Source organism: Periophthalmus magnuspinnatus, chromosome 11 (genome assembly GCF_009829125.3).
Source record: "Periophthalmus magnuspinnatus isolate fPerMag1 chromosome 11, fPerMag1.2.pri, whole genome shotgun sequence".
Classification (NCBI taxonomy): domain Eukaryota; kingdom Metazoa; phylum Chordata; class Actinopteri; order Gobiiformes; family Gobiidae; genus Periophthalmus; species Periophthalmus magnuspinnatus.
Genome location: NC_047136.2, coordinates 25,856,325 through 25,875,928, shown reverse-complemented (window position 1 = coordinate 25,875,928; position 19,604 = coordinate 25,856,325). Strand labels below are relative to the sequence as shown.

The following is a 19,604-nucleotide window of genomic DNA, read 5'->3' as shown; positions in this document are numbered from 1 at the left end:
GTATTCATACAGGCTGTAAGAATACCCAAAAATGCATTCTCAAACATTATGGATTGCACAAGAGACCACTTAAAGGTCTATTAGTCTTTAATATTTATGGTCCTCTCCACCCAGCCATTTAAAGCTCATTTATTACATAGTGCAACCGCTATATACATGTAAAGTAATGGTATTTTCATTTTTGACTTATGTTAATGGGGGGATTAAAGGAAAATCAATAATTCGTTCATCCCTCTGTACTAAGCCAAGGTAGTATGTTGACCTTGGCAGTTTAGAAGAATAGATGAAGCATAAACGGAAGCTGGAATTACTGCCAACTCTAATCATGAGACTACTTTACCGCTGGCTCAGACTGTACCCATCCAGCTGTGACAGCACTGTGGGTTTTGTTGTGGTGTGACACTCACACTTAGAGTGGTGTCCTGCTGTGCCGTTGTGGTCACCATTTTTGCATTCACACTATTCATTTATTAAGGTAAAAGGCTGCAGCTGGCTCTGGGGTCCAGCGAAACCAGACTCACAATGGAAAGAACCCGGAGCGCTACGCCACCAGCCTGCACAGCTTCTCTCATTAATTTACTCCTAATACACTGGAGCTGCACCACATGCAGTCTCAGGGTAGGGCAAGTTAGAGTATTGCAAGATTTGGTTAAAACTCACTTGCCCGACACTATCCAACTCCAATCCTACTCCAATCTCCGACTACCCGTCATCTATTTGGGTCTGAAATACTCCTATATTTTTTTTTCATAGTACTGAACTCAACTTTTCCAGTATTGCAGTAAGGAGGCAAACAAAGGGTCTGTTTCTTCAATCCAATAACGTGGGTGGATAGAATTCCTTGGAGGTCACTATGCTTTGCAGATAACCAATCAATGCTTAATTCTTCATTTGCAATTTATTCAGTCAGTCTTGTCTATTCGCCTTGATTTTCTGTATTTATTAGTCTTTCCTGATAGAGATCAGACTGAAATCAGCATGCACTGCACATATGTGATAAAACAACAGAACATATAAATTAGGGTCACTGGTAAGAAACTTTACAAACAGTATCAATACAATTTCTTTTTTAATGATTCGCCTTGGGACATTCTGTAGCAATTCTTTGTTCTGACAAGAAAATGAAACCTGCGTTTTCTTGAGGTCATTTAAATTCTATTCTAAAAGCAACTCCAAAGACTATAGGAAGGAAAAACTACTGTACATGACCTAATATGACTTAGTGATGAATGACTGAATTCAAAATACTTGAATCATGATTGCTATATATTTGGTTAGTATTCAATAAAAACTAGGCATAGATAATTTAAAGATTTTTTTAAAGATATTTTTGACCGGTTTTAATGGGTAATAATAATTAATATTGAATTCAACATATCAAAGGTGCACTATGTAACTTTTCTGGTGTAGGGCCCAGCATCGGCTTGTCTCCACGGAAACGATGGAATGTATGCCTCAGTATGCCATAAACATATCGATCTAAGTAAATGGTCAGATCTATAGAAAAGTGACACACACAATTCGTACACAAGGTAATTCAAAGTGCGTAATAAGAAAGACATTAAAATCACAATACAAACAAATAACAAAAAACATAAATAGTCATCATAAAATTAGCATTAAAAGAGAAGAGTGCAGAATGAAAATACGTCGTACGCACAGCTAAACAGATCTTGCGAGTGAATCGATTTTACAAATATACTGTGCGCTCTAATCCAATCCCTTATTATCGTCCACTCACTCATTATCTTTTGTCCCACCATGAAAAAGGTGTCAGATTCAAGGTGAAGATAATCCATTTCAATAAAACAGAATTCACAGTGGATTGTGGATAAGGATCTTCAGCTGTAGAGAGCTTTGTGCTTTCACGTGGAAGCCCTTTTGATAATGCATGGAAAACGCCGCGGAGGCACGACTAATCTCAGGTGTAACAGAATGGGAGATATGAGGAGGGCAAGTTCTGAGATAAGACAAAACAGAAGCTACTATAACCTTCAGTGTCACCTTAGCTGTTGTAATAACACTTACTTTGAATTTGGAGGCCCAGATGGAAGCAGCCAGGCATAAAATAATGGAGGGACTGTGGCGTAAGTGAGGCTCTACAGTCATGGATAGAGTTGTGAGAGAACCATTCAAATTGTATGAGTTTTGCTATTTATAAGATGCTTTGAAACACTTGGCAGACGGAGCTGGAAGAAGCAACACACTCTTACTTTTTGCAATAGAAAGGTATTGCTTGGTCCAGTGTTTTTATATGGAGATAAACAGGTGAAGATATATCTCAGTTCAGACAATAAAACACGTTATAATTAGATTTTTAACCTCAAGTGCTGCCTGTTGATGATTTTAAGATTTGAGAATGTGATAATGTTAAACAGATGAGGGGCAAGAGACAGTTTTCCGTATTGATAATATCGTACTTTGCTTTCATTCTCAGAACTTCTAGGATTTCGAATCTGTTTTTATTGGAAAAAACTGACCTTATCACCTAATCTCCTGCCTGTATGTTGTGCGTTAACAAGTCTGCAGAGCATGTAGTGTTTTCGATAAGCCACGGTGAGGTTTATTGCCTGCACCTTATATATAGCCTGGGTTTTATAAGGACCATACTGTGAACTGTTTCTGCAGCTTAAAGGATAGAGTGGCCTGCTAACATTGCATGCTCTTTCTGACAGTGGCCACACTTGAATAGCTGTGTATTTTTTATAATATTACATATCACATAGAATATAAGGTGAAAAACATTTATTCATTAGTACAGTGGAAAATAAGGAAGAGTAGGGTCGTACTTTAAATTCTTTGGTAGAGGTTTGTTGAAGGGTCTGTACCTGGTTGCACTATGAGTCAGGAACGTGTTTTAGTTTGAATTTCAACTTTAGCCCCACCCACTTCGCCCTTTATGCCACTGTGATATTGCACCATGACACAGAAACAACTGGGATAGGGTTGTTTCCTTATACTCCAATCTCCGACTACTATTTGTGTTTTTGTTATTCTTGAAAATGCACTATGACAGAAAATCAGGTGCCTGGGATAGTGTCAGGCTGTTGTTTTGAAAAAATATAGGGAAAAAAAGAGCTTTCCGGGTTGGGGGAAAGGGATGACATGTTGTAACTTGGAAAAACACAAATAAAACTTTTTTCAAAGTGCCTGAATCCACATGCAGCTATCGTTTGTTTGTCTTGATGTGATGTAACAACGTGAGGTCCCGGGCTTTATTTGTTGACCGTGAAAAGCGCTTTTAGCACATTACCAAGACTGTATTAATTAACATCCTGTTTAAAACCTTGCTGACCTCCTAACTCCAGTGCGGTTCACTTGTGATATAAACGGTAACCAGTCTTGATCCAGCCCAGCGTGCACTTTTTGATCTAAACAAGCCTCCGTAGTGCATGGAGCATGAACAAAATAAACCCCAGAGAAATACGTTGTGACAAGATGCATAGTGAGGAGAAATTAACGTTGGCTGTTGTTTCATATAATTAGACAAAGACATATCACAGTTTCTAGAAAGGATCACAAAAAACAGCAGAGTTGACAGGCTCATCAGTCACACGGGTGCGTAAAGAGCGATGGCTGCTCCTCATTTATCTGTATTTATTCTTGCACAAAGCCCTAATGGCCTTTACAGTCATGAATTATCTTGATCTTTATATCTTTATATCCCGGACAGTGCTAATAAAGTTGTAAACTCCTTTGGGCTCACATCATGCAGTCGTCACGTCCTCTGGAGCTCAACATTTGTTCTTGCAACAGATCAAGTAGAGACTTTGCTCTGGCCAATGGGTGAACACAGTTTCTATTTTGATGTCATTTCCCACACTATTTGTGCTGCAGTACCACCTTTGGCAAAAGGTAAATTCTATTTTCTCTTGGTTTGGTTTGTTTGAGCTACTGATCCATGATAATGGAATTTTCAACTAGTACCAATAACAGATCATTGGAAGATGTTTGTCATCAATAACAATAAAATAAAACCCATAACAAATTTTAAATGAGTCTGACTTCCATTTTTTTTTTTTTTTTTTTTAATGTCTGTTTTAGTTTATAAGCCTAAATGTGACAAAGCAGGCCATATAAAATGCATTTAGCCATACAAAATATGATTTACAAATATGAAGTAACAGTACTGGTCTGTGCCTGCTCATAATCTCAGTGTAAACTAATTATAGACTTTCTATGTCATGGTAATGTTTCATATAGGTCTACATTAATTCTTCTTGTCACATTGCAGTTTTATTCAGTTATTTTCCTTCCTCCTTATTAACAATATGCTTCAGATAAGTTGTTTATGTGAATAAAAAGTTAGTGGAGAGAGACAGACCCAGAAAGTCCTGTACAAACTCCGTCTGCATTGGGCTGTTAGTGAAACGTGTCTGTTGGACACTCGCTGCACCAAGTGTTTGAACTAAAAAACAACTAGATCCTCGCAGCGCCTGAGCTTGTTAACCCGATAACATCTGTGTCAAGCTACAGCACTAATGATGTTTCACTGAAATATCTTTGTTTCAAATGTGAAAGCCTATATGTGTAAACATGTGGCTCTCTGACCACAGGCTGCTCTGTGTGTGTGACTAGAGCAGGGGGCGGAGCCAGGGCTCAGAGTGAGCGCTGTAATGGAGAAAAGCTCAGAAGAAAAGCAACTTTTAATTATATGATTAAATTATTGGTGTGACGTCATAATTATTTGTAACTGATATTATTGTACATCCTTAGTTTGAGCTGAAGTGTGGTCAGAACGTGACCCACGCCAAATGAAAAATGCAACAATCTTTGTTTTAGTCCCCAATCAAACCACTTAAGTGGACTAACGTGTGAATGCCCCCTCAATGTGTGTTTCTTTTTTGAAACTTGAGAGACCCAAATTGCTGATTGAAATTGCAATACTTGTAGAAAAGAAACAAACAAAAAAAAAAACTGCACTAAGCACTATACTAGACAAAGGAACTACTCCAGGTATGTTATTGAGATTCATTTAACATTGCAGCACAGAGCACATTTAGCATGTATAGTATGCACAGACTTCCTGGTAAAAGGATTTTGGTTGTGTTGATGTGTTGCTCAGTGTGTGTGGTTTCTGGTTACTCTGCTGGAAAATAGCTTTTGATGAGGCTTCATTACACTGTGGTTCCATCTGTTATTCCCCTGAGAACAAAATCCACTTTAGCCATTATAACTGATTGGAAATAATAGATTATTTTTTCAGTCAAAGTTGCTTGCCAGTAGAATACATAAATTGCACTTGAAAAAATATAATCCATTGGTACATAATTGAAAACAACAAGAAAAACATACAAAAACAGCAAATAATCCAAGCCCAACGGTTATCAAAACATTACGGCTTCAACTAACTCCCACTTTAGAAGTCAATAAGTCAACAAGTCAATTCAGTTTTCAGTCAGTCGACTAGTCAAAGGATTATTTCTATTGTACAATGAGACTTTTTAAATACCACATTAACCAAACAGTGGGTCAAATGTGCTGATTGAAGTCTTCTAAATAGGTAATTTTATGAATAATGTGTATTCATAAAAATCAGAAACTCTTTATTTCTCCCCCTAAAAACTGTCACCTTATTGTAGTGGGAGAGTTTGTGTACCCAAATGATCCTAGGAGCTATTTTGCCTGGGGTATTATGCCCCTGGTAAGATCTCCCATAGCAAACAGGTTGAAGGTTTAAGAGCGGTTTACAACATCCCTATGAATAGTTACAACAAGGTTATATCGTCCAGTATGGTGTAGCCGGGGCCCCATCCTGGAGCCAAGCCAGGGGTTGAGACTCGAATGCGAGCGCCTAGCGGGCCCGGCCTGGCTCAGCCCGAAATGATGATGTGGGTCCTGCAGAGGGTCTTAAAGGGGTTAGGTGCGAAGAGGACTGGACAGCAGTCAGGGAGGGTGTCTGGTCAACAGACAGAGCATCTGGCTGTAGCGACGTGGAACCTCACCTTACTAGGGTGGAAGGAGCCTGAGCTAGTGTAGGAGGTTGAGAGGTACCAGCTAGACATAGTCAGACTCACCTCCACACACAGCTTGGGCCCTGGTACCCAACTCTTCCAGAGGAGTTGGAAACTCCACTTTTCTGGTGTTGCCCATGGGGAGAGGCGGGGAGCTGGTGTGGGCTTGCTTATAACCCCACTGCTCAGACACCATGTGCTGGAGTTCACCCCAGAGAATGAGAGGGTCGCATCCCTGTGCTTTTGCGTCGGGGGCAAGTCTCTGACAGCAGTGCAGAGTACCCGACCATTTTGGAGTCCTTGGGAGGGGTACTAGACTGTGCACTGACTGGGCACGCCATTGTTCTCCTGGGGGACTTCAATGCCCATGTGGGTAATGACAGTGACACTTGGAGGGGTGTGATTGGGAAGAACGGCCTCCCCGATCTGAACCCAAGTGGTGTTTTGTTACTGGACTTCTGTGCTAGTCACAGTTTGTTCATAACAAACACCATGTTTGACCACAAGGGTGTCGATCAATGCACGCGGCACCAGGACACTCTAGGCCGGAGGTCAATGATAAATTTTTTTTTCATGTCATCTGACCTGTTGGAAACATCTGGTGGAGCCCTCTGTCAACAGGGTCTTCAACTCACGCCTCCGGGAGAGCTTCTCCCATATCGTGGGGAAGGTTGAGGTCATGGAGTCTGAGTGGACTATGTTCTCCACCTCCATTGTCAAGGCGGCAGCTTGTAGCTGTGGTCGCAAGGTGCTGGTGCTTGTTGTGGTGGCAATCCGTGAACCTGGTGGTGGACGTCGGAGGTAAGGGATGCTGCCAGACCAAAGAAGGGGTCCTATCTGGTCCTATTGACTTGTAGGACTCCTGAGGCAGTTAACAGGTATAGTTCGACCAAATGTGCTGCAGTTCGCGCAGTCGCAGAGGCAAACAATCGGGGATGGGAGAAGTTTGGAGAGGTCGTGGAGCAGGACTATGGGTTGGCCCCCAAAAATCCTGGCATCTTAAGTTTCTGGATGTTGTGGGGCTGTCTTGGCTGACACGTCTCTGCATCCGGGAAAGGGTCCCCTTTGGGGATCACAGGATCTCTGTTGTTTGCAGATGATGTTGTCCTAATGGCTTCATCAAACCAGGACCGGCAACATGCACTGGGCCGGTTTGCAGCCGAGTGTGAAGAAGCTGGGATGAAGATCAGCTCCTCCAAATCCGAGACCATGGTTCTCGACCGGAAAAAGGTGGGGTGTCCTTTTCGAGTGAGTGGGAATTCTCTACCTCAAGTGGAGAAATTCAAATATCTCAGGGTTGTTGTTCACTAGTGAGGGAAGGAAGAAGCGTGAGATTGACAGGCGGATCAGTGCAGTATCTGCAGTGTTGCGGTTGCTGTATCGGACTGTTGCGGTAATGGAGCTGAGTTGAAAGGCAAAGTTCTCAATTTATTGATCAATCTATGTTCCTACTCTCAACTATGGTCATGAACTCTGGGTAATGACCAAAAGGACAAGATTGCAGATACAAGCGGTTGAAATTTGTTTCCTCCAGGGCGTGGCTGGGCGCTCGCTTAGAGATAGGGTGAGGAGTGCAGTCACACAGGAGGAGCTCGGAGTAGAGCCACTGCTCCTCCACGTCGAGAGAAGCCAGCTGAGGTGGCTCAGGCATCTATCTATGCCTCCCTGGAAAGGTGTTCTGAGCATGTCCCACTGGGAAGAGATCCCGAGGTAGACCCAGGACATTTGGAGGGACTCTGTCTCTCGGCTGGCTTGGGATCCTCCCCGAAGAGCTGGAGGAAGTGTGTGTGGCGAGGGAGGTCTTTGGCCTCCCTGCTGAAACTGCTGTTTCTGTGACCCGGCCCCAGAAAAAGTGGAAGAAAATAGATTGATGTTTATTCTTCTCTGACATTTTGATTTAATATCGCCACTGTTTCTTATAGAAAGCTCTTTTTTTATGTGTTTAAGAGTCTGTATAGTCCAGATAATGATTATGATAATCAACATATGAGTATAATTATAAGTCGATAATTTGTTGCAGCCCTACAAAACATGCTAGATACTAACTGCTACTAAAACTATGAATTAAACTAGATACACATTTAAGCAGGTACATACAAATGGTACTGAAATAGTATGATCACTTGAGAAAAAGACACATATCAGTGTATCATATGTTCATCGGGGTATCAAAATCTGTATAGAGTATTCATGTATGTATGTAATATTTCGAAAACATTTGCAATTAGTTAATACAATTTACTCTTATGATGGTTTTGTATAAACGGATCTCCCCAGGATCTACCTTAGCTTAAGTTGGTCCATACACAGTAATACAATTCACCAATATCATTTACAGACTCATTTTTAAAACCCAATTACCATCTAGGGCTGAATGATTTGGGGAAAATGTCTAATTGTGATTTTTCTGAGCATTGTGAGTGTGATTAGATCAGCGATTTTTAAATTTGCGAGCATTAATAATAGGATTCTGTTCAAAGACATATTTTAAACAAAACAAGAGAAATATGAACAAATAAACTTTTATACATTTATACAGAACTACAGGGTTAGCAACTTTTATGTTGAATAAAACATAATATTTTATCATTTGCGATTTGCTAATTGTGTCTACTCAAATTGCACTTTTGATTCGATTGAGAATAATCTTATAGCTCCATTTCCATCCCAACATTTTGATGTTGGGATGGTAAGAAAGTAAATGAGTATTTTGAATTGAAAAAAAATACTTCATCGTCATGCCTCTTTCAGAGGGGGGATGTGTTCCAGCTGTTGCGAGTTGACTTGATGTGCTTTGACAGACGTGTTAATGGCTTTAGCTCCTGTTTGCTCCTTCAAACCTGCCAGACCCTCCCACAACAACACTGGACACATCACTGAGCTCACTTTGATTCACTACTCCTCCAATGTGTAATCCATCTTGTTTTGTCTGCCCCAACCCCGCTCGTTCTAATCGCATGGACTCTTTGCTCTGGCCAGTCGCCTTAAATGAAAACAGTGGTGGTGCCCGTGAACAAGCAGTATGAATTATTTGTGAGACAGTGGACCGAGATTGCTGCTAGAGTCCTGGCAGTGGTATAAATAATTCCACCAAGCAGTTCCAAGTCATTTGGATCATATGTTGCATGTAGTGCCTTAACGGGGAAGGGTTAATTCAAATGAGGAAAACATGGATTTGTTTAGTTATGATGTAGACACCTGTTTGTTGGTATGAATGCAAAAATTATGAATGCAAGGATTTACCTATTGTTTCAAAGACCATAAATATGTCAGAACTAGTTGACTGATTTAAATCAAAACGGAATTTTTAATTAACACAATCACCAAATTGCAAAGGCTACAGTTTTTGACTTGCTATAATTTCAGTCACAAACAACAAAATATAATTTCATTTTCTGCATAAAAACTGCTAACCCTGTAGTTTAAGTCTGTACAATTGACAAAGCAAGGCAAGTTTATTTGTGAAGTACAATTCTTACACAATGTAATTCAATGTACTTTTCAGGATAAGAAAGGCATTAAAATCACAATAAAAACAAATCAAAACATAAATAACCATCATAAAATTAACATTAAAATAGAAGGGTGCAGAATAAAAACCTATTAGTTACATAAACAGCTAAACACGCATCTTCAGAGAGACTGTTCCAGATTTAAAACTGAAACACTGATTCCCCATGTTTAGTCCTGACTCTGGGCACCAGCAGGAGGCCGGTCCCTGAGGTCCTCAGTGTTCTGGAGATATGCTTTTGTGTTAGGCATTGTAGAGACACATGCAGAGCTGCTTGAAAGTCTATTCTCTGAGACACAGGAGCCAGTGCAGAGTCCTGAGCACAGGACACGTGTGAAGTACTTCCTGGTTCTAGTCAGGACCCGAGCAGCAGTGTTCTGGATGTATTGCAGGTGTCTTAAGGTTCGTTTGGAGAGGCCAGTGAGCAGGACGTTACAGTAGTCTAACCTGAGTCTAGTCTAAACTGGAGACAAATGCATGGATAAGACTCTTCAACTCTGGTTTTGACAGTATAACTTTGATTTTTGCGATGTTTTAGATGGTAAAAAGCTGCAGATGTTACTGATTTAATGTGGCTGTTAAAGTTCAAGTCTGAGTCCATTATTACCTCTAGATTTCTAGCCTGATTTGAAGGTTTTAGAGAGAGAGACTGGAGGTGACTGTTGACACTTTCTCTATGTTTCTGTGGCCAAAGATGATGACTTCAGTTCTGTCTGAGTTCAGCTGAAGAAAGTTGTTTTGCCTCCACACACTGATCTGTTGGATGCAGTGGCAGAGTGAATCCACTGGTCCATATTCACCTGCTGCAAGTGAGACATAGATCTGTCTTTTGCAGAGTTGTGGTAGGACATATTATTGTTACGTATTACCTGGCCCAATGGCAACATGTAGAGATTGAACAACAGGGGTCCCAGGTAGTGTTCCCTCTAAGCTGCTTGCTTAGAGCTAAGCTTGAAAATAAAATAAACACACAACAATTCATTCTGAGCTATTTTACAATGTGAGTCAGTGAGTGTGACCGGGGACGAGCTGCTCCAGACTCGCTAATGATTCTAACTGCTGTTTAATCCCTGAACGTTCCGACAGCCCGCCCTCGGGCAAAGATCCGCACGCGTAATTGCATAATTTTACGCACTGTTTTGCTGCAGTTTTGCGTTTTAAACATGATGAAACGAACAAAACAAAGTAAGTACGTGACCGAGGACACTGTGGATGTTTGTACAAGTTAAACTAGAGGCATCTCGGACCCACAGCGGTTCGTGGAACCGAGTGAAGATCTCATGATGGACTCAGGAGCAGAGGACCTTATGTGCTGATGGACTGGATTCTGTTCCTGATTGGTAAGCATGGTTTATCCTGCTATTGACTTAATTGTGGGTCAATTTATTTATTTTGACCCATACCACTTGTTTTGAATATATTTTATGTACAAATACACATTATATATTGTGTTTTGATATGATATGTAAATGTACAGTAATAGAGCAGCTGTGCAGATACAGATTCCCCTCAGTGTGTGTTGGTCATTGACTGTCACTAGTTCATGAGTTCTAAAAATCAAATGATCGTGTCACATACTGAAAAAGAGTTACCGGACTGTCCCAGACACAGTAGGACAATCTCACTCAGTCACAGCAAAAGCTTCACACAATGGATTATACTCATAATACAAGTCAAAGCTTTATCATAAAAATGTTAAGTGTGTTTTCAACATTGGAGTTTACAGTTGTCTTGGTTTGGTTGAAGCTCATGTTTTTCCATAGTTAAAATTAAATATTTATACTTCCAATAGCATTAACATACTACACAGGTCATGAGCAAGATTTTTGTCATTTTCATTGTATAAGTGGCTAAAGCACTTAATTAAAAGTCTTATAACAGAAATGTAAATGTGGTAATTTGATTCTTTTAATAAACCATTTAACTTGGATGGATGTGATGCAGAATGACCACAGTGCGCACGTCTGATGTCGCTCACAGTGGTCCATGGGACGCTCAGGGAGTTTGTGTGTTTGCTCAGACTCGTGAAAAATTAGAGGGAACATTGGTCCCAGGGCACCCCACAGGTCAGGGCCATGTCACCTGAGACACAGTTTCTAATTTAAACAAAGTTCCCCCTGTCTTCGAAATTTAGATCTTGGACTTGAACCAGTTTAGTGCCATACCAGACATGCCCACCCAGTCCTCTTGTCTCTGTAAGAGGATCGCATGATCCACAGTGTCAAAAGCAGCACTCAGATCTAACAGGATCAAGACTGAGACTTTGCCTGTATCAGTATTCAGGCGGATGTCATTTGTCACCTTGATAAGAGCAGTCTCAGTGCTGTGGTGGGTCTAAAACCTGACAGGAAAACATCAAAGGAGTTAATTTGGTGTTCTGAAATGTGATTATTGTATTAGTTTGTCTGTGCATTTCTCACTTTTTGTCACATTATGTGAGCAGCTGATTCAATTAAAAATGTTAATAGATGTTTGTCATGACTAATTGTTCTTCCCTGTTTGAACTGGAAACATTGATTACAGGATTATCAGTGTGCATTAGATTTATAAAACACCGGACATCCCATGGGAGGAAATGTGCCCACCAGGTTTAAGTGACATGTGGGGCAGGTATAGTAAATGTTTTTTGTTAATCTGCAGATTTTGTGGTGTGGCTGGTAAAATATTGCAGGAATAATTGTCGGTTTGTATATAAATGATCAGGTTTAATTTGTGAATATGTATACTGTCACAGAGGTGAAGGATATAGTCTTTCTGTAATACCAAAATTAGAGCATTCAGTATATTGTTATGAGTTTTTGCAAACCAATAAAAAATGACAAAAATCACCTAAAAAATATACAAACTAAGATATTAGAGAGAGATAACAAAATTAAATATTAAAAATAAATAAACAAATAAAATAAATCTAATTGATTACCTATACGCACATTGTGAATCTTCTGGTGCATTTAACAAGACCTAACCTAAATATTTCAGAAAACTCAGTATTTATCTTCAAGTGCTTTTAAAGCAGGAGGCCTATAAACAATACCGTTCTGTAGCTTAACGTTGCGAATCCTGAGGGCCCCATTGATGTTTATAGACCAATAAGAGTGCAGAGTTTGAACATAAACTTGGATTTACAGCTCATAAAGGCACAGATTAGCTAAGGGAAAAGCTATGTTAGGTTATTGTACTGTGTTGTCCACTAATGATATCAAAACAATTGTTCATAGAGATATAACGATATACTCAAATTTTGTTAGCGAGTATAACTTTTGAATGTTGTTTTATCAAAAACACACTTTGAATAGTGTTGCTTTTCTCACATACCACTCAGATGTCAGGTTCGCTACACGGTGCTGGGTAACAGACCCGTACCTGCTCTGCTCCTGCCGAGGGTGCCGTTGAGTCAGACTGGGCTCAGACAGACAGTTTTCACAGCTCCACACTGCTCCAGGTGCACAGCACGACCGGAGCACAACCAATACATCGACCTGCTTGTATTTTGGGGGACTGGATGGGGAAAAAAATTCTGAGAATACTGGCATAGAGTTTATAAAATAATTTACTGTATACATCTGTAGTGTTATTTCTCCTATTTTTATTTTGAAGGTAACAATAGTAGGTAGAACTTTTGTCCTCATGTTTTAGCCCTTAAAATAATGGCTTTATGCAGAACCAGACTTTATTTTCCAGACTGGGTGCTCCACATACTGGAATCTGCTATAAGGCCCCATCTACTGGCAGCAGAGGGAATTGCCATGGGGAAACCCCCCCAAAAATAATGTTAGCTAACGGACCTGCCAAGACATGTTAATGCACACGCACAGTAGTAATGAGCACAATTTTGCTGGGCATTTGCTTAGCAATCATTTCTGGACTTAAAAAACTGCACAGGGATTTTTTGTGACATCTCACACAGGGAAGACTCATTGCTCAAGATTCATCACACAAGCATGAATGAAGCACAACTCCAGTTATATGTTTGAGGGAACAATATTATAACATAGTTAAAAGCAAAAAAAAAAAAGTTAATTTAACCTAAAAGTGTGTGTGTTTTTTTTTTGTTTTTTGTTTTTCATTTGTGCATTTTACATTGCTATCTCACAACATATGTCAGTGTGTAACACAATATGGGTCAAAACTGATCTGATGCTTATTTGGTGCATAGTTTGCTTGCTCTCTCCAAAGGTCCTTTGGCTTCATTCACAGCTTCAATTGATTGCAAATGTCTGTCTTTCACCTCTGAACATACTTACATCTACAGCTCAGCCCGTGCAGAACACTTCATCATAATCCTGTTCTGTTTACATAGTGTTGACATTTTAGGGCACAAAGGTCTCAGTCAATCACATGAGAGATGGAAATGCCTATGACAGCTGCTAGAACAGTGATGCATTGAACACTAAACATGGAAGATAGGGGCGAGCATGTTTACAAAATCCCTTTTACTACTGTGCTTTTAAAGAGCCAGTGTCCAAATTTTCAATTATTTATGATACAGTAAAAGCTCCCAAAATACTTTTCTTAAAACAACTCAAATATCTGTAAATTATTAAGTTTGTCCGTTGTTATTGGACATCTGCAATACAAAACGAGCCAAGTTACTGGACAAGTTATACTTTTTGTTCACATGCTCATAAACTGTATGGAAAGAGCACAATAGCACTGTATATACTGTAAAAAAATAAAATAAAACAATATTACTCAAGTAGAAGTAAGGAATTAAAGTATAAAGATACGTAACCACTACTGCTACTAAAATGGTAACACTTGATAAATAACCCTAATTAGCCTTAACAAAGCAAGAACAAACACATAGTTTATTATGAATGATGCAGGTTAGGACATTAATTCAGTAAGAATGTTTCAATTGAATGAATGTTTTCAGTCTTACAAAATGAAGTCTTTCATCATGCTTTATTAAGGCAAGTGCAGTTATTATAAAGTGGTACCACAAATACTACTGGGCTTCTACTATTGCACCTTAACTCTGTTCACACCAACACACACAGACCACATTAAGTAGGACTAAACTGGAACTAAACCAGGACTAGACCAGAAGCAAACCACGACTAGAACAAGTCCAAAGCAAGTCAACATCAGGGCTAAACTGGGCTCAAACCAGTACCAAACCAGACAAGTGTGAATGCAGTATTACAATTATTATTGTAGTAGGGGTTTAGGAGCACTGAACTAAGACAACAGTATCCCTGCTTATTCAGATAACTGATTTGTCAAATACATTGTGGCATGGTCCCATTTTGACAATCTAAGGGCCCCCAAGAAGAATCTAGCACTGGGCTCCCACAAAGCTAGAGACGTCCCTGTTTGAACAAGACCCTACAAATGAACTGTCCTGGCTATGCTCAACATCACAGCAAGAAAACACAAGGTTCGATTTCCTTTTTGTGTTGCTTGCAGTTTCTTGTTTTGTCATGTCTGGATTCAGTCCAACACATGCACAGTGGGCTAATTCTCCAGACAGGTGCTCAAAACTGGGATAAGGCTCCTTAGATGCAGCATAGAGCCTGGATCAAATACAGTCAACACATTTTCAATACATGCTTCTACATAAATGAGACTGTCAGGTGTAAAACTGCTGTTAATAACTCAGGACTAAAACAGGTCTAAACTAGGTCTATCTAATACTGGGTGAACTGGCTCAAAAAAAGGGTCTAACCTTGGACTAAACCAAGTTTAAATAAGTTCTTACACCTCGCTCAGACTGCAGCTGCTCCAACTACGACCCCTGCATCGGACGAGTTTTATTACATTGTGACACTAACACGAGGACCAGAGCTCTGCTGTGCTGTTGCGGTCACACCTTTGAAGCTGTACAAGACCACATATTCACGTCATAACTATTTATTTATTAATGGAAAAGGCTGCTGTCCGCTCAAGCATCTGGCAAAAGTAGATTCCCAGTGGAATTACGGTAATAAAAATGTCTGAACTAGGACTATACCAGACTTAACAAGACTAACAGTGTACTTACATCAAAACTGGGACTAAACCTGGAACTAAGCCTGGAACTAAACCTGGACTAGAAACTAAAACAAGACTAAATCAAGTATATATCAGGACTAAACTGGAAATAAACAAGGACTAGTGAATGCACCCTGCCACTTCTAAGGCTAAACTCACTATCAACCAGGTCTGTCTGAAATGTGAGTGAACATCAGGTCAAACTGAGCTCTAAACCAGAACTAAAAAAAAAAAAAAAGTTAAAAGTGCATGATGTAACGTTTTTGGTAGAGTTTGCAATTAATGTCTTTAATTTTAAACCAATAAAAAGACCTGCAGTTTAATGAATTCAAGTATTCAATTCCTGTGGAATATTCCAGGAAAAGCAATAACTTCTCCATGGAGTCAAAACAAAAAATGACGTCAGGCAACTTAGTAAGAAATGAATCTATTGAGCCATCTCCAGAATCCAAGCACAATACAGAGCACAATACAGCAATTTACTCTGGTCTCAGTAATAGCACGCCCCATATAAATTGAAGAGTGGGCCTTCTGCTGAACCCAAAGGCAGATTAAGCCATAACAGCTCTTTGTATTGTATTCTAGGGACACTCTGACTTTGAAGTGAGTCTAGCTTTTGCATGCCCCCGTGAGGAGAGGCAGAGCAGCTAGCTAGAGCAAACACAGAGACAGGGCAAGGTCTAGAAGGGCCATATATCCCCTAAATGAATGTTAAGAAGGCATTAAAGAAGGGTTATTTCACTTCTATGGGGTATTAACTGCTAAAACATAACATATTTAGATCACCATGCACCTTTTATTGCTTTGTTTGCTCTCCATGCTAAGTTACTCACCCTTCAGTGTTTATCTCGCTATTGAAACTACACATTGCATCAGGTTTGTGAAGTTGTTGTGTACAGTTTCTGTATCATGCTTTTGTAGATTTATGGCGAAGTATCATGTTGGAGCATGGGTGACATGGGCGTGTGGGCAGAGACTAGGACAGAATCTTAGAGGTAACCACGAGGAGGGTTGGAATAGGACCCAAGAGAAATCACTAAATTACTGAAATGTGCATGGATGACATCTAAATCCTCTCAAGGCATGTTTTTGATGAGGGAACAATGTTATAACATGATAGAAAGGTAAATAAATAAATAAATAAATAAATAAATAAATAAATAAAACAACAACTGCATAATACCTCTGCTTTAAACGACAACTACAAATGGTTGTTTTGTTAAAATGCAAAAACTTACTAACTCAGATAGCAAAATGAGACAATATTCCTGGTATTTTCATATCAATATCCAAAATTCATAATGTTAAACCATATGATTTGTTTTAGTGACAAGGTCAAGGTCAGCGTATATTTATCTACACAAACAACAGTTTCACAATAGCTCATTTTAGTTCCACATGTTGTATAATTCTACATAAGATGGACACAAAATCTAGTAATGAACAGAGCATGAATACATTTAAACATGAAAAGGTATTATTAATGCACAATCCATTAAAACAAAAGGAGAGAATGAGAGAGGGAATGAGAGAAGACAAAATGATTAACAAAAAGCTCTGGTTGGCAGTTCAATCCCCTCGACTAGCATTGCCTGTTATTGAACCCTGAAGCAAGACACTTCTCACATCAATGAATGAATATGTGGGCCATGCTTCCATTAGCCTTACTACTGGGATGTTGTTACACTGCCAAACAAACAAACAAACAAACAAACAAACAAACAAACAAGAAAATCATGAAACCAAAGCACACAAGTTCTTACGTATAATTCTAACCATGAACTTTTCTAGTGGAGAGTCTGCCACCTGCTTGTCTCCATGGAGATGGTACTGCTTTTCCTGGAATGTTGCTCAGTATGGCATTAAGCTCATCTATCTTAATGAGACAGACAAGCACAGGTGAGATCTACGGGGAGGCGAGCCTGCTCTTTAGCAATTAAACCACATGAAATTGAATATATGCTCCATATGTTTAATGTCATACTGTGGGATATTCAAACAATAATATTTCATATGGAAAAGTTACATAATGCATCTTTAAACTCGGACTAAACAAGTTTTCTGACATTTATCCAAAATTTCACCAAAAGTAACTCCTGACGCACACGTTTCCAAATCATAATTACAACAGAGACGGAAGAAACACGCCTCCTCCAACTTAAACCCAGACTTCAGTTCTTACCTGACCACTCCGTACATGACCAGGATGTTCCCCAGCAGTCCCACCACGCAGATGACCGAGTAGAGCGCAGTGATGGAGATGGCGATCACCATGTCTCCAGCGCTGCGCACAGGTGTCCCGCGCTCCGCTTCTCCACTGTCATTACGCAGAGCCTCGGAAAAGTCGCCATCTGGAAACGTGGTGTTGAAGGGGATCACTGAGTACAGGTCCGAGTAGGAGAGAGGGGCTCCGGCCACCGTGTACGCCTCCATAATTCAGGGACGACCTCTGCGCGCTTTACCAGAACGACTCCGCGGTAAAAGTCAAGAGAAAGTGTAGTCAAAGCGTGGAAGTATGAAGAGACTGTGTCCAAATGGAGTGGAAACACTAGACTGGCTCTAGAATGCGTCCAAGCGTAGTGGGGGTCTTCACCATCAGCAGCCGCTCGCGCTCTGTGCCTTGTGCTCTCGCGCTGTGTGTGCTCTGGGCTCGTGCGCGCTCTTATAGCCTCGCGTGCATCGACGTCAAGGCTGTGGCGCACACACAGGCACAGGCACACACGCAGACGGGAGGCACGGTGGGAGCTAGGAGCCTGCACATGTACATTTGACTCCTATAAACCATTACCCCGTACTTATCAGGTCACGGAGGCTTGCGCTTGGAGACTGGTGGCAGCGCTTCATCATGTGTTATCTGTGCAGGTGTAGGTTTATTATAAATGAGCCTATAATCATGCTAATATTTATAACTCATGCTTTTAAATGAGGTTTACTGGGGTGTGAGAACGCATGGGATACGCAACACGAAGCAACTGGGGGAAGGATTTGAATAGAATTTACTTTGCAAAGTCAAACCACATAGAGAACTTGATATATTAAGTAATTAGGCCTGGAAATCACGTTTAAAATGCCTTTGTTTCTTAGCCACTGTACCTGATATTTACTGTCTTCTAATGTGAAAAACAAAAGTTCATTTTTGCAATAAAGGTAACAACAACTTTCTGATTATCAAAGAACAATAAAATGCTTTCTAATTAGGTGCAGACAATACACAGTGGACTTATTTTCACTTCAAGAGCTGCTTCTACCATACGTCTGTACTACGGGAAGTAGACTCTTTAACTACAGGTTTAGTGAAAACTTTACTTAAGGGATACGCCACCTGCTTATTTGTCTGTCTGGCTCATCTCTGTGGAGTAGTTATTGCTTTTCGTGAAATATTCAGGTAAAAGGACAAGCAGGTATTGCCATCAAGCCAGGTTACAGGCCAGATCTGTGGAAAGGAAACTCAGTACATTTTTTATAGCAATAAAAACATCTGTAATTGAATAAGATAAATTCTAGACAAAGCAATACAATTTCCAAGGAATCGAGGAGGTTGCAGAGCTTAAAAAACAAAAATGTTACATAATACACCTGTAGGAGCTATTTGTCTATATTGGTTTCTAAGATTTAGTTATTTGTTTATTATTTTGGGTTATAATTTAACTCCCTGAACCGCCACCTTAACGTGGTGGAGGGGTTTGAGTGCCTGAATGATCCTGGGAGCTATGTTGTCGGGGGCTTCATGCCCCTGGTAGGGTCACCCATGGCAAACAGGTCCTGGGAGACGGGACAGACTAAGAGCGGTTCAGAAGCCCCTTATGAAAAGAGAAAAATCAAGGCCATTAAGGCCGGCATTACCGGGGCCCCACCCTGGGGTGAGTGCTCGACAGCGAGCGCCTTGTGGCCGGGATTCTCCCCACGAGGCCCGGCCGGGCTCAGCCCGAAGGAGTGACGTGGGGCTGTCCTCATGTGGACCCACCACCTGCAAGAGGATCCGTAAGGGGCTGGTGCGAGGAGATCTGGGTGGCAGTCGAAGGCGGGGACCTCGACGACCGGATCTCCGGATATGGAGACTAGCTCTGGGGACATGAAATGTCACCTAGCTGGGAGGGAAGGAGCCTAAGCTTGTGCGGGAGGTTGAGCGTTACCGGCTAGATATAGTTGGCCTCACCTCCACGCAC

The 19,604-nt window shown here is 40.5% G+C and overlaps 1 protein-coding gene across 1 annotated transcript in view; it reads right to left on the bottom strand.

Moving 5' to 3' along the window:
* oprd1a (opioid receptor, delta 1a) overlaps nucleotides 1–18,075 on the bottom strand; it is a 36,389-nt gene extending 18,314 nt beyond the window's left edge. The window contains exon 1 of the mRNA XM_033975144.2: nucleotides 17,621–18,075. Within this exon, the coding sequence (XP_033831035.1) occupies nucleotides 17,621–17,871 (251 nt within the window). The 5' untranslated portion in view covers nucleotides 17,872–18,075. The remainder of the gene's footprint in view (nucleotides 1–17,620) is intronic.
* Nucleotides 18,076–19,604: the final 1,529 nt, after the last annotated feature.